Here is a 15,621-nt window from a genome sequence, read left to right as displayed (position 1 = left end):
ATCGCTTCAGAACAATTACCTTCGTAGGTAATTCAACAGAGAAACCTRTGCTGTAAAAGTGGCAATCATTATGTGAAAGAGATCATCTATTTTAGGATCGGGAATTCTTTCAGCTCTGGTTTAGTCTGATAAAACTAACGAATTCTCCGTTAGGACTTGGAAAGGCTCAGAAAGACTGTAGGGTGGTATGAATAGGATCTGCAAAGTAATGTTCTAGAGRTAGCTTCAGAAATAGTGAGGGAGGACTCAGATTACAAGACCTATCACTAAGGGTTAGAACTAAAGATGGAGTTTGTTATTCATTGCTGGCTCACTCTGATCTCATTTAATAGTAAAATTCCCACTACCTTTACCAAAAAGTGGTAGGCCAATGCTAAGTACTTCTGAAAGTCCAAWCAGACTGAATATTGCATGGAAAATACCATGAAGATGTGAAGCAACCCTGTATTTGACCCTAGAGAATTTGTTAAAAGAATTTTGTAGATCTTTCCTATCACATTTCTCTCATCATCTTATGCTTTTTTTTAATCATCTGTGAATGTCTTAATTCTGCCAAAGTAGAAATAATAGTTTTCTCTTTTCAGAAGGCAATTCTCCCTTGTAACTGTCTTTTCCTTTAAATGGAGGATAACTTGCTGAAGAGCAAGACTAGAGAACTGAAATGCATGTAGGCATCTTGTACAACTTGGTCTCAGCAAACCCTCMTGGGAATTTGCTGGTGCTGTGTATAGAAAGCGACTGCCTTTGGAGTATGTCACCAAGAATCTGAGAAAGTTATATTACATGGCTGCAAAATATGGTATACTGACCTATGTGACCTTGTGAACTCCACTCCCAAGTCATGCTCTAAGGTTTTGGATCAAGATTTCTGATTCCAAACTGGTCTATGACTGTTCGTAAGCCGTAGGTACAACCTGGATGTAGGAGTTGCCTTTTGTGATTTGTTTCTGAATTTGGTAGAGCAGCAAGAAGGAATTTCTTGCTTTGGGAGGTTTGCTGCGTTCAGTGAATATCCAAGGTATGACTATTTGCCATTTGTTGCTATCTGAATCTCTGTGATTCTTTTTTTTTTTTTGGGGGGGGGGGGGTGGGGGAGAAGGGGCAGGAAGAAGAGAAGCAGATGACTCATTCTATTACTAAATGTTTACTGGCGTTAGTTTGACTGGGCCCTTTAAGAAGTGTTTAAACTGTCTTTTCTCAGGGAATTGTGGACAATGTGGAGAAGGAATCACTTGGCATATCCTCAGTAACATTGCCTGTTCTGAGATGCTTGGTAGCCTCTCTTCGCAACGTTGTTTGTAAAGCTCCCTTGCCAAGAGGTTTCTTGATCCTGATATTGATATTAGTTGATTGGCTGCAAGATGTCAGCAGCACCTGCAGCAATAAGGGACTGGTGTGTGATGGGAAGATATGCTGGAGAAGAGCAGAGATAAAATGACTGAGAAACAAAATGTTCATTCACTGCTGTCTTTGATCTCTTAACTCCAGCTGTGAGAGATCCTGGATGATGATGGCAGGAACTGACTAATTTTCTGCTGCTTCTGTTGCTTGTACAAAACAGTGGAAGATGTTGTCTTCACTGAGGGGAGTACAAGTTTTTCTGTAATGTCTTTTGTTGCAGGCTGAACGCAAGGAGGGACAGGGAGTGAGTACAAGCAGCTTCAAGACTGAAGCAAAACGTGATTTTTATTTCTCCCTCTCCTCCCTTTCTATCTCTAGCTTTTTTACTCCTCTCCCTGCCTTGTTAGCAATCCTTTATGCAGATTAAAACATAACAGAGAGCCTCTCAGCCAGAGCTACTCTGTTTGCTGCCTTCATGATGTTGAGGGCACAAACAGATGTGCCAGGCATCCTAGAGAAAGTTGTTGCATCAGGACTAGTGTCATCTTGAAAGCTTTTGTTATTCCTCAGCACTGAGATGTGGTAACTGAAGGGAGGGAATCAGCTTTGCAGCATCCGTTGAACTGTCTAGCAACTGAATTTAATTCAGAATGGGGATTGAGAATGAATCCATAAAAATCATTTTACTGCGCGAGTCACCAAAGAGTCAAGAGTAACAGGTTTTGAACCTCACTGCATTGGCTAGGTTCATACAGRTAGCCCAGAAATGAAGATATTCGGAGATCACTGCTGGTGTCCCATGCTGTTCAGGCTTGTCTTGCAAGACATGAAAATACATGTTTGTGGCAGAGGTGGGTCTGCAATAAAAAGTTTTAGTCCCATGTCTGTGTGAGCGGGCAGGGTGTTCGGAACTGAAGGGCTAGTTTATGTCATTGTAGAGATACACTAGATTTTTAAGGACTTACTTTCATATTTTACATTTCTCTAACCCCATGAAAGCATGAAAGCAAATGGATAGGAGATGATTTGGTCCTTGGGAGAACTTGGAATGGGATCTCTTGCTTATTGTCTTTCCTTTGAGTAAATCCGTAGCAAGGAAGCGCAGAGACTGCGTACACAGAGATCAAAGCAGGAGCAATGTCTGTGAACAAGTGCATTCTTCAAACATAGGCTGTGCTCAGACCACTCACATTATGAATAAAGCAGACTGATTACAACATCATGAATAAATTGCTCTTGGGATCAGTGTACCTAAGCTAGGATGGACTTCAAAGTGCTAATGTAGAGCTGGTGCAGGTCAGGCTGGAGTTACTGCTCACAGTACAGTGTGATAACCATTGCAAACCTGCCATGGAAGATGAGCCAGGCTGAAGGATGTGCGTGGCCTCCCTAAATCTGCAACTGTTGGCTCTGCAGTTTGGCAGAGCATCAGCTGTTGATTCCGCTGTCTGTCGCTGCCAGGCTCCCTCTCTGCTGCAGAGAGAGAAGTGCAAACATGAACTTTCTGTGTCTGTGTTGCCCTTGGCCTTTTTGCAGATGCTGGATGAGGTCCATGCTGCTGTTTGTCTGGGGCCACCTCCCTCTGGGAGGTGCACTTGTGTTTCAACAGCATATTTAGAAAATGGAAACAAAGAGGAGAGCTGTGGGTTGCTGCTGTCTCTGTTTCCAATGCTGCCAGCTCTGAGGGACTATCAGAGATTAAAAATCCCTTCCAGTAACCTGCTGTTTGCATCTCCCCCAGTTTTATTAACTTACCTGAAATGAGATCCTGCTATACGCATACATGCAAATACCAATCTAAAGAGTCAAGAGGCACCCTAAAGCAAAGGATGGAAGGATATAGAAGAGTGTGTAAAATCACATTATATGTTTTCCACTCTTTGAAATGATTGATGTCATTGGATTTGCTTCTCAGCCTTTTGTGGAACAGCGCATGGCGTGGGCTGGGTCTGAGGTTTGGAAGTCTACATTGGATCTCAACAAAACTCCAGCTTGTCTGCCCTCTCCTGGAGCATTTATTATTTGCCTTACTTCTCARGAAACCAGAGACAGCTATTAAGGAAAGATATAGAGAAGGAAACAACAGTAATTTTATTGATTACTTCAGGAAGAGTATTAGGGAGAAAGTGAAAAGGACGTTTGTGTAAGATAATGCTAAAGAGCTGAGCAAGGCTAGTGTGACTGATGAAGAGAAAGAGAAAGAGAGAGAAAGAAGCTAGCTGAGAGAAGTAGGAAATAGTGGAGAGTTTGTCCTTGGAAGCTTTTCCTAAAATGTCCTTTTTTATTTCTCTTCCTACTGAAGATGGGCTACCTGAAAATCCATCATGGTACTGTGAGCATCTCTTCACTGGCTGTTCATTCCCTTTCCTGGATGCTCTTCATGCTCTTGGGAGTCCCTCTGCCTTATCACGTTCTCTACAAATGCTTTCAGAAGCTCTGTGCTGTATTTTTGGCAGAACTTTATGCTGTGCTATGCTGTACTGTCTGCTTTGTGCTTGCTTATATTCCCTTCGTGGGATACAGATGCTCCTGTATGCTCCACCTGGTCTCGGCTTGAACATACCAGTGTTGTGTTTGGTGCTGCCCATATTAATCTGTAATGTCTCTATTCCTCCCTCTCAGCTCTGCAGCTGTGTTATTTGAAGTTGAACTCTCCATACTCCTCAGTTTTTCAGCCTCTCTCCTCAGTGCATACGTTCTCCTTATCTGAGCATTGCATCCCATAAGGCATTAAAAGTTCTTGAAAAGCTCTGATAAATATCAGTATCTTCAGTTGAAAGAAAATGGGTTGTGGATTATACTTCTTTCCTGCATTCCTGCACAGGACTTGTTAGACTTCCTACTCTTGTGTTCTTCAATGTATAAATCTGAACTGTGAACTGAGCCAAGAGAAGGTAGTATCTAAATGATTGCTCACAAGGCCTGTGTCAAGGGCATAAATTTGTAGAGGGCTGATCGTCCTTCATGGGGTTGGGGGGGGTGGCAAAAAGCCTTTGGTTGAATAGTGCCTACAACATTACCTGACTTAAATTTCTGAGTTTGGGGTGACCACTACTGATTTTGTGTGGTAGGGAGAGTTGCTCCAATGGGAAGGACTGGACACTATTTTGGAGCAGCAAGTATCAGCGTTATCAGCCTGTGGCTGCTGATTAGGGTTAGCAGCTTTCTCATAATAACTGGGTTCCACATGAGCTGGGTTTTTTCCAGCCAAAAAATCAGGTGTGCAAGCATTCTGGTTTGGGTCAAAGAAAAAAACAGGACATTAAAATAATAATAAAAAAATCCACATAAGGAGGGGAAAAGAAAGGTAGATCAAATATCTGTGTTATTTGGAGGAATGTTACTTCTCCTGCACAGTGACTGTTAGTTTGTGTCCTGTGTCTGGGACTGCTAAGCTATGGTGGCGGTGATGTGGCACTCACCAGAGGTCACAAGGCTGCACAGAGGGACTCGTTGCCTGCCGAGGTAAAGGGGCCAATTCTGTGGACTGCTGGCAGAGAGATGCGCGTCAGTCACTTGCTAGSTATGTACCACCAGGCAGCAGATAATCTCAAGTGCCGAATGAATAAATCCACTCCTTGTCAGCTCCCATCAGTGTCTCTTGCATGAAGCCCTGATGCTTCTTAAAGAAACATATGTTGCAGATAAGTCTAAATGCCATATTTACTCAGTGGCCTGTGGCAGAGCGCTGGGAAACACTGCAGGTGTTAACTACTGAGTTAAACTGTGAGATTCCTTGATAGGATTTTCCATGATTAGATAACCTGTTCGCCCCAAGCTCCACCATTTCAGGACCTTGGAGTCAATAAACCAGGACAGACCAGGACTCCTTCCCTCCTGTTGCGGAGGTATGTTGAAACCAGCAGGAAGAATTCCCATGAAAATTCTCATAGTATCGCTTTGGCTGATTTCATATGCTCAGATTTTATGCTAAAGTTTGAAATTCACTGTAGCTTTCACAGTGCAGTTTTGAAGGGACTATGGAAAAATACTATTTTCAATAAAAACAAGGAGGACATTCCATTATAATAATAGTTCAGGGAAAATAAGTTTCCCTACTAAGAAGCTTCATAATATAAAGGTTTGCCATGTAAATTTAAACATCAAATATGCACCTCATTTCTCATGCATACCTATTTTCATTTATGTGAAAATAACTTTGAGAAGCACTCATACAAACACAAATTGTGGTAGAATGAGCCCATAATAGAGCTTTCAAAGAAATGAAGAATTGCTCAGCTTTCCAGTAATTTTGTCTGYTTGTTGTAAGCATTTTGTACAGCACTGTCTAGCAGCCTGATTCAATGGATACTTAAATCTGCTTTCCCCCTCGTCATTTACCTACTTTTTATAAAATATTCTTATAATTACCAGTACTTAGCAGAAAACCTGAATTCATGTTAAAGCATTTAATTAGTCAAAATTGTGTAACAGAAGATTTCTTCCAGATACCACTTAATGATTGTTTGAAGGTCTGATTCAAAACCCACTTAAGTCAATTGATGTCTTTTGTTGACTTCAGTACATTTTGAATCTGTCTTGGTGTATTCAGAAAAGGGAAGTTAATGGCTAGGATGGCAACAGGAAGTACTGTCCATAGATGGCCAGCTCCTGTGGTTCTCCATTTGCTTCCACACTGCCCTACTGAAGAAGTTTTATGCAAATATAATGGAAGGCCACTGTAAGTGAATATTCAGCTAAATTCAGAGCTGCAGAAGAGTATGGTTCAGTGTTTAATCATTTAAAAACTATTTTTCTCCACCTTTGCTCTGTATTTTATTCCCACTGAAAGTAAAGATACAACTGATATAATACGGTACTGCTTAAGTTTTATAATGGCTTAAGTATATTTGGAATAATGATATCCTCACAGCTGTGAGATCCCCAGGGCCTACTGGGCTCACAGTTACTTTTTGTATAAAACCATTTCTGTTTTAAAGCTATTCTCTTCTAATTTCTGGAGTATCCTATTTGTTCTCTTAGTATGGAAAGAATGGGCCAGGTGACTTCCACCTAAGCTGGAGGCAGGTTTAGCTCAGTTGGTTAGAGTGTAGTGCTGCTGATGCCAGGGTCATGGGTTCAGTCCCCGTATGGGCTACGCTGAGGGTTGGACTAGATGATCTCCAGAGGTCCCTTCCAACCTTATGATTCTATGATAAGCCTAGTCTTTTTTTTCATCATTTTTAAASTTTAAGTAGTGCAAGGCTCATGGAAGCAAAAGCACCAAAGAAGTAAAATCTCAAGGTTTGTTCATGGGATATTTCCATTTACACCAAGAATGAAAACTTTCTGGAAAGCTTGAATTAGTTTCTTGCTGTCTGCTACCTTTGATTTAGCCATTTCAACTTAATGAAGTAGGGGTAAGCACTGTCTCAGTGGTGATGTTTTGTGCTTTCTGTGCTGTCATCACCAAAATGCGAATTACTCCACAGCAAGCCAGATGCTGGAGAAATTAGGTCTTGCAGGGCAAGATTTCCAGGCTGAATTCTAGCCCGAAGACTTAGATAAGTATCCAAATCTCTGCATCCTTTGCGATTCATGCCAACTCTGAAGAATTGTGAACTCTGAGAAAGTTCCTGTCCGGACTGAGTGTCTAGTAACTAAGATGTAGGCGTGAGTTCTGTAAATTATTTCATTATTTACTTCAAAGCAAAGCAGGGTCAACATTAGAGCATTTGAGTCTCACATGAAAATCTACCCCCTCACACACCCCATGCATCATTTAGCTCCAATTAGGGAGAACAGCATAACAAATTTACAGCCTGCAAGGCTTTCTTCCCCCTCGCTGTTTCTGCCACTCCAGACTCCCTTCTCAGGCCTGTACTTTAAACAGTAGAGGAGCAACGGGTGTCAGTGGTGTGCTACTGATGAACTTCAAAGCATCCAAGGAGAAGTGTCATCCCCTCCTCTCCAGCCTTTTGGCCACAAGTGTTCGTTGAGAAATAAAGCTATTAATGGCTGCTGCMTAATGCTTGCAAAGATGTTGTGGACAAACAGTTGTCTGGTAATATGAGACAGCTACCTGCTTCATTTTTCAAATATGTCACCCATCTAGAACACGGTGCTGTGAATGATAGTTACTGAGCACATGAATGCAAGTGAAAAGGAACTTTCTTCATCACTGAGGCAAACCTCCCGACTTCCTTCACCACCTCTCTTTGCCTCCTAGGTGAATTAGGAACTCATGTGTCCCTGAGTCTGAAGGGGAGAGAGTACAGCACTTGTCAGTGAAAACTCTGTGTATGAGATGGGTGTAAACCAGAGAGATGCTCACATCTCTGGAGAAGGAGGAGGGTGAAGTAGAGGTGGAAGTGCTGGAAGTGGAGTTTTGTGTTATTTCTTCTAAAGGTCACATTGCCYTTGTGATGCTCTTTGTCATTAGCTGAATCACTGGAGCATCCTGTTGGCAAATCAGCCTCCTGCATAGATTTTAAAAACCTCTAATTGGCACCTGCAAGGTTACAGGTTAGCGWAGTGCCTCCATTTGCCCTGCACGGTTTTTCACAGCTTCCTCCCCACTAAGCTCCAAGGCTTTTGGGTGCTGCATGGGCAATGGCCTGTTATGATACGTGGCAACCCAGGCTGTAGTTAGGATCCTCTCATGTAACTCTGTGTGATGGATAGAACACCTCTTTTTTCTACTTCTTTTAAAACTGCTATGCAAATGGTTCTCCATGTTTCCTGTTTAGCACAGACTCTGAACTTCCCTAGACAGGCTGTTCTAAGCTTGACCTGCTTCCTGATAATTGCATCCGCATTAAAGCAAACACCCCTGCAGGGTTTCTCCATTCCCCTGTCCTTGCCAGCTCCAAGCTGGACGGCACTACATGGCTTGCAAGCACAGGGATGTGTAAAAAAGTGATGCCAGTAGCTGGCAAAGCTCTGGGAAGAAGGCAAAGCTGTGCACTATTTAAGACCTCTTTTATTTCACCTGTGAATCCAGCTACCTCTCCTTTGCTAATGATGTGGATCACTACTAGACTGTCCTAAACTACATGTTAGTAAAATTACTGTTGAGATGTGCAGTCTGTGTCCAACCCGTATCCATTGCTGACTTCTCTGTGGGGATGGAAGTGTGAACAGGATCTGGAAGAGCCACCTATGAGTAGTGACGGCAGTGGTAATTTTGAGAAGGTGGCCCACTGCAGGATTTTGGGTGACTGTAGTGTTTCAGTGGAGTGGAAAAGAGGCAGGGCACTGCTGTAAGGTTTCTGAGGATGATCTTTATCAGGTTGTTGGTTAGAGACCTGGGAATCTCTAGTATTTGCAGTAATACAGCCATTAGTGTCTTGCTTCTTTACACACGGACCAAGTCCTGGACTGAATGAGAAGTATAGTAATAATATTTGACCTTTATAAAGACCCTTTAACTGAAGGACTGTAAAAAGTCTTACCCAGACAGATTTGTTTTGTCTTTAGTTTACCGCAAGCAAAGGTGGCAAAGGAGGATCCCGTGAATTCTGCCAGTTCCCCTTTTAATCTCAGACTCACACTGCTGGGGAAAGGAGACTGCACTGGGGTGGTGCAACACAACACCGAACTGAGTATATCACAATGAAATACTGCCAGGCGCATCAGGCCTGATGCTTTCTACATATCTGATGCTGAAATCATGGTTTTGAAAMTAGATTTCCCCTCAGGACCTAATTTCTGGGAAATTAAAAATATGTGTGRGACCTTCCACACTTGTACAAAGTAATTTATTATTTCTTTTAATGGGTTCCTGGCATACGTCTGTAGGTAGCAAGTAGATATTTGCTTTCTCGTCTGCTTTCCTGTCTTGTTCTGCTATCGAAGGTAGAAATGAATCTCCTCCTCCAAGTGGTGATTGTAAATCACTGCCTCTTCTCATGCTTAAGGACAGTAACCAAGCAGGACCCTGGCTGGATGCCGTCACCCATCACTCACTCAGCCTGGAAATGTGTTACTGCAGCACCCACCAGCTGGCTTTTCAGAAGTGACTCTCCAGTGCAGTTACACAGTAAATCTGTAGGGAACTTCATCTTTCTCAGGAGGGAAAGCCAGGAGGGAGAACAGAGGTGGGATGATCACTTCCATAGCTAGCGCAGTGATCACATTCCCCTGAAGTACCTGGTCTCCCTCATCCAAAGGGGACTTCTTTGGAGTTCCAATTTTCTGAGTAGTTGTAATACTTGGTGCTGATGTCTGAACCTTGGTAAAATTGGAAGATCATTATGGGAGTGAGTGCTTTTTCTGTTTTGTTTTCACTCGTTCTTGAAGCAAATCCAACTCTATCAGATCTTTATCTTAAGTAAGGTCTCTCCAAATATCAATACATATCTTGTGAGAGAAAAGAGTTAACAGATCTTTCTGAAGAAGAGACAAAAATGGAGTAAACTAGCTCTTCCCCCCACTTTTTTTTTTTTTTTTTAATTTTTATGGGGTAGTTTTAAGGTTGAAATATGCACAGCTTTCATTTTCTATTTGTATAAGTGTCTTTCATCTAAGTGTTAGTCACGACTACAGAGCAATCACCATTAAGTGTTGGGTGGCACTGAATTCATAGAAGTTGCCTTCTGAAATTGCTCGACTACATAGGTGCTTACACACGTACATGGGCACTTCCATTAGGCTTTCCAATATGCTTTGTTTCCCACTTGCAGAGATCACAAGTGTGGAAGCGAATCTCTCAGAGGACTTTTGAGTTTGCAGAGAGGAATCAGTGTCTTTTTCAAAAAGTTAAGACTGACACATGTACAAACACCCTTTCCTCCATCCTAATGTGAGAGGAAGGCCAAGGATGTTGGAGTTGCTTTTCTTCTTTTTGCGGGGTGGTATACAGGAAGAAAGATATGAGGTGATAACCGATGTGCTGAGATATCCTCCTCCTCTTCCCTATGCTGGCAAACTAGCACTTTCTGATTTCCTGATAAGTATCTTACTACCATTCAGGGAAAGCTGTCTGTGTTTAGGTTTAGCAGAGAATGGTATATCATGAAATTAAAGGACATCAAGAACTAAAACTGTACTGGAACAAGTGCTAACTACTTGTCTGATTACTGCAGAGGAGGTCTTCTGGAAAGGGTCTGTCTTTTGTTTGTTTTTTGCTTGCTAGAATAGCAACTATAGGTCAATCAGTTGTTCAAAGGACTGAAAAGAACCTACCTACTTGTCCCTGTTTGCTTCTTTAGGTCTCGTTCCTGTCTTTGTGGATTCCTGGGAACGTGTCATACCTGACTGTGCGTTGCTTTGACTGTGTCTTGCTGCAGACTGTATTTTGATTGTCTACAGTCTCCACCGTGCTACATTAACTCCCTTCAAGTTAGCCTTGGTCAAATCAGAGTGGCCACAGTGTGGCTTTCAGCAGCGTGGAGCAAATTTGCYAGCAGCTGAGAAATTGTACAAACTTTGTCTCTAATGAATACCCTCCTCAGTAAATTCAGATTAAAAGCACCACTACAGTCTGCTAAGAATTTTGAGTGAGACCAAGACTTCAGTTAATTACAGGGGCTTAGTCACAACTTGCTAACTCAGTGCTGAAGACATGCTGTTAGAAGTAGCCACAGTCAGACAGATTGGGAATTGAGAGAAAGCATAGCTTTACACTTAAGGCTCTGAGCACTGGGTCTCTCAAAATCTGGTTTAATTTGCTGTTGAGCCTTGTACCTCTTAAGTCACTTCTTATATCTGTTTCTCTTTCTGTGCCTTGGTTTTGCAGCTCCAAAATGACATTGTTCTCTTCCACTCTTTGTCTTCCCAGCAAATTCTTTAGAATAGTGATTTTTTAACTGAATGTGCAATACCTAGTGTACTGTGGCCACAACTATGCATGTGGGAGGTCAGGAAAGCCCTAAATGACATGTTTGAGCTTCTGTAGTTTGAGAGCATGTCATGGGCCTTGGGTTGCGAGGCAGGAACTGCCTTGAATGCTCAATAACTCCTGCAGCTCATTCTCTTTGGTAGATTTGGGAATTTTCTTTCAACCTTGACRTTTTGCTGGTTTTCTGTCCTGAAGGGCAGGCGATACTGAGGATGAATAAACTAAATTTTTGTTAAATTTCATGAGTGCTGAGTATTATTCATTATTATAAGTTGAAAGAACTCTTGCATATAAAGAAGAGTGGAAATGGATGAATGGGAAGAAAGTATGTGATGATTTCTAATATCCTAAGACTTACCTTCTAATTTTCTCTATTTCTTTTTGTTTCTTCTAGGTGGAACGGGAAATAGCCATCCTGAAGTTGATAGAACATCCTCACGTTTTAAAGCTGCATGATGTTTACGAAAATAAAAAATATTTGTAGGTATTATTGGCTTTTGCCAGCAAATGGGAAAGGAAAATGGAAGGAGGAAGGATGGGAGGGAAAGGCGGGTTTTGGAACTTGGTAGCATTTCTGCAAGAATGGAGCAGGGGTATGTTTTTACCCCCAGGTCTGGTGTCCATGTGATATCTAGTAGCTGGCCAAGGGATGAACAGTTCCTATTTGTACAGGATTCTTATTTTCCTCTTTTCTGCTCTGTATTTTGTTTATAAGCTGTTTCTTTTCCTACTTGAAACAGAGGGAGAGTGTTTTCTAACAGCAAAAGGGGAGGAAACTTTATACTTGTAAGGACTGGAACCATTTTGAATCAAAACTGTAAAAACATGTTAAAGTGAATAGTTTGAATATCATCACTTGCCTAGTAGTTTTCGTTGAAATCCTCAACTCTAATAATATTTTTAAATTTGCCAGCAATAACAATTTTTGGTTTCAGGCTCTGCTGAAATTTCCTGGTGTGAACTCTCTGTAGTAACAGTTAAACTAGCAAAGCTTTGTTGTTGTTGTTTGGTTTGACTTTTTTGCAGATCATTGCCAATGCCAGGCAGGGATATTGTCCACAGGCAGAGTCATTTTAGCTTGACAGGGCACTAGATATGTTGAATCTGTTGTCAAACAAACAGGCCACATTAATCTTGGCACAACAGGAAAAAAAAAATCAATGTTCTCCACATGGAAAAGGGCAACCCAGTAGGGAACTCAATGTTATTTTCAGCTTTTTACAGGTTATTGCAAGTAGAAGAGAGTGTTTAAAAAAAATTAAACAGTTTTTAAAAGCCACCATCCATTGGTGACCTCTCCTTAATGTCACAACACAAGAAAGGAATAACTGTTTACCTAAAGAAAGTGTGTTGAATGGAGGTAATAATCCCTCGTGAACTATACAGGCAGTCTTGTTACTGGACCAATGAATTTCTATTCCAGGAAGTGAGGCCTTTGTGTCTAAGGGTTAGCTTAATAGAGCAGGCAGTAATTTCTTTTGGATTCCCCACCCTCTTCTGGGACAGAGCCTGCCTTCTGCAGTGACATGCTTGCCAGAGTGAGCTTGCGCGGGCACTGACTGGAGACTGGCTTAGCTGTTCTGTGAGCTGTGTGCCAAGGACCTTATCCTTGGTGGCATAAATGGTCATGGCTCTGTTAAGTCCAGGTTGTCCCAGCTGAGGACAGAGGTCCAGATATCCTAATGGAGTCAGCTCTGCGTGCAGGAGAACAGCAGCCAAGCTGTTCTCCTTTAATCCTGAGAAAAAAGACACTGTTTGTAGGATTACGCTCCACTTTATCACTTCATTCTGGTTTAAATGGGGGTAGAGGCTTGCCCAGGCAGAGGGTAGGAGTATTCTTCTTTGTGATCCTTCCTTATTTGTACATTGAGTATTCCTAGATACCTGTGTGTGTGCGTACACAAACACACACACACCCACACACACACACACACATGCACATGCACACACACACACACACACACACACACTTGCATAAATACACCATACAGCTACTACCTTCCAGTTAGGTTAGTGTACTTGGGTGATGGAGACGTGTGAACACGTGAAGGACAAAGGCCATGATCGTAGCCTGGGGTGAGGGGTGGGGCTCTGCATAGAATAATACATACATGTTCTTGCTCTGAACATAAGGGAAGACGGCAGCTGAGCTGAGCCCTCCATTTCTGCTCCAGAAAGGCTTGGGGGTTGTTTCACTGCAGAGGAAGAACGTCTAGCGTTCAGAGCAGTAGGGATGGTCTTGCAGCAAGGTTTTTGAAAATGACTGCTCTTCTTCTAAGAAATGTTGGGCTCCAAAGTGGACTTTGCCAATTGCCAATGACTCTGTTTAACCTTCAGTGGTTGCTAAGTCTTYTTTGTGCCCCAGCTTCTCAGTCTGTAAGCTTCAGCTGGCTGTATCTACCCGCAAAGGTACTGAGACGCTCTGCTGAAAAACACTTACTCTCTGAAAGTGCCAACGACCATTAATTACATTTCATTTTTATTAGTCACTATTTTAAAGAAAGGGCATAATGCACAGCTTGTGCCAAACCTCGCTGTTCAAAATTAGAAACAGCCATAGGCTTGGATAAAACGAAGAGGCGCAAAAGCGTGCTTGGGGAGAGAAGTGCTACAAGTGTGCGTGGGATGAGACGCATGTATTCGTGTGCTTTCCCAAATAATAAGACACAGCGGCCTCCAGTTCACACCAGCATCAGAAAAAGGGATTGCTGTCTGATTGCGGCAGCACCTTTCCCTCACACCTGCCATCRCAGCAGTCGCGGCGGTGGCATGATTTCAGGGGCACTGGTGAGTTCCCGGGTGGTACTGCGGGTGCCCCAGGCTGAGCGCAGTGCCGCGCTGGGGAGTATTCCCTTGATAAATACTAATTTCACAAATCATATTTGACTTCTGGTTTATGACTTAATTTGTGACAAGGGGCAATGGTTGAGTACATTTGAAATGTGACCATGAATCAAATCCTTTTTCAACAGTTTAGTTAACATGGAAAATGAGTATTAAAAAAAATAACAAAAATTCGCTGTCTGTGTTAGTCTAGCAGTCATTTTCTGTTTGGTTCCTTTTTTCTTTTTTAATCAAATGGAGATGGCTATGACATCTAAGGGTTTTGGCTCTTTTTCCAGCATTTTGAGTTGTATTATTTTTCTGTAAGACTGTGGAATATTACTCCAGATGTATAGAGGAAAATGTCACAGCTCCGCTGTGACTCTATATAGGTGTGCCTATATACCGCCCAGTTATATATTGTGTTGGTTAAACTAACGATATTACTGACAGATGGACTGGGTTTTCTTTGGTTTATGATGACATTGACAGCCTTCAACCAATATTGGGAGCCCCATAGTAATGGATAATTTCCAAATAGTCTTAGACAATCTGTGCTTCCCTCTCCCCCAATGTGTAACTTTAACAGACTGAACAGGCTGGAAGGATGGGCAACGGGATCATCTCTCTGTTTTAGAGTTGGAGAAATGAGGTGCCATAGCCTAATATGGAGTAAGCCCAGGACTGTTTCAAGAACTTTTATTGCTCTTTTCGAATGGGGGATGATGAATGAACCACCAGCATTTGTATGTGGACCACTAATTTAGATGAATCAAGTTCAGACAGTATTTTGGGGAAATCTAAATAAGCAAAGAGAATTTGCAAGGTAATAAAACTGAGTTTTAGAGGTGTTCTGTAATGCATATTGGAGAGGAAACATTGTATTAGTCACCTGGTTTCCACATTGTGGAATGAGCTTGGGTGATGATCTTCCTTTCTCTGTGCTATGTGCAGAAAAGGTTTTTCCTGAAATTGGTAGAGTTTTGTGTAGCAAGCAGAGGGGARGGAGGAGTTCATACGCTTTTAACAGCACTAGCACTGTGACTGAGCAGGAGGTTCTCATTAAGAGCCTTGTTGAGATTACATGAGGGGAAGTGAGCAAAGCACTGGCCTTCCTGAGTGAAGTAAGTGGCTCAGATTTTTTGCTGGGAAGCAGTCTTACGCGTTACTTTTAAGTCTTTGATATGTACCATTTTATTCAGTAAATCCATCTTTCCTTTTGATCTTACAAAAGCAATTATCCTGCTGCTGCAGGAGCTGTTAAGGTGGCAACCTAAGTGCCATCATGTAGTCCAGAGTAGCTGGACCTTCCAAAGGGACTATATCTGCCTGATGCAGTTCTGTAGGATAACACCTGACAGAGATGGCATTGTCCATTTGATCTTAAGCCATTATCTATTTAATTTAAATTACTGGGTTGGAGGGAAGGGGCTGATCTTAACACAGTATCTGTATTTCATCATCCCCTACTTGCTTATCTACCTTTATGGTAGCTGAATAAAGGCCATGTCTCCAGTTTTTGTTGCTGAGCAATTACAACCAGACGATACAGTTAATTTTTCAAAAATGCTTGGTAATCAACATTTTGAGCTTCGGTGAAAGCATACGTAGTAAAAATCTATCTATCTATCTATCTATCTATCTGTCTGTATTTTTTTTTTTTTTTTTTTTTTTTT

The 15,621-nt window shown here is 42.0% G+C and overlaps 1 protein-coding gene across 5 annotated transcripts in view; it reads left to right on the top strand.

The window, feature by feature from the left end:
• The window catches only part of BRSK2 (BR serine/threonine kinase 2), a 311,178-nt gene that overhangs the window by 193,030 nt on the left and 102,527 nt on the right, over positions 1–15,621 (top strand). For all 5 annotated transcript variants that reach the window (XM_085302177.1, XM_085302182.1, XM_085302181.1 and 2 more), the window contains exon 3: positions 11,517–11,602. In XM_085302177.1, coding sequence (XP_085158303.1) covers positions 11,517–11,602 — 86 coding nt within the window. The remainder of the gene's footprint in view (positions 1–11,516; positions 11,603–15,621) is intronic.

The sequence above is a fragment of the Rhea americana genome, unplaced genomic scaffold (genome assembly GCF_003343005.1).
Source record: "Rhea americana isolate MKP2758 unplaced genomic scaffold, rheAme1 scaffold_187, whole genome shotgun sequence".
Classification (NCBI taxonomy): Eukaryota; Metazoa; Chordata; class Aves; order Rheiformes; family Rheidae; genus Rhea; species Rhea americana.
Note: the sequence above shows the minus strand (reverse complement) of the source record. Positions and strands in the feature narration are given on the sequence as shown.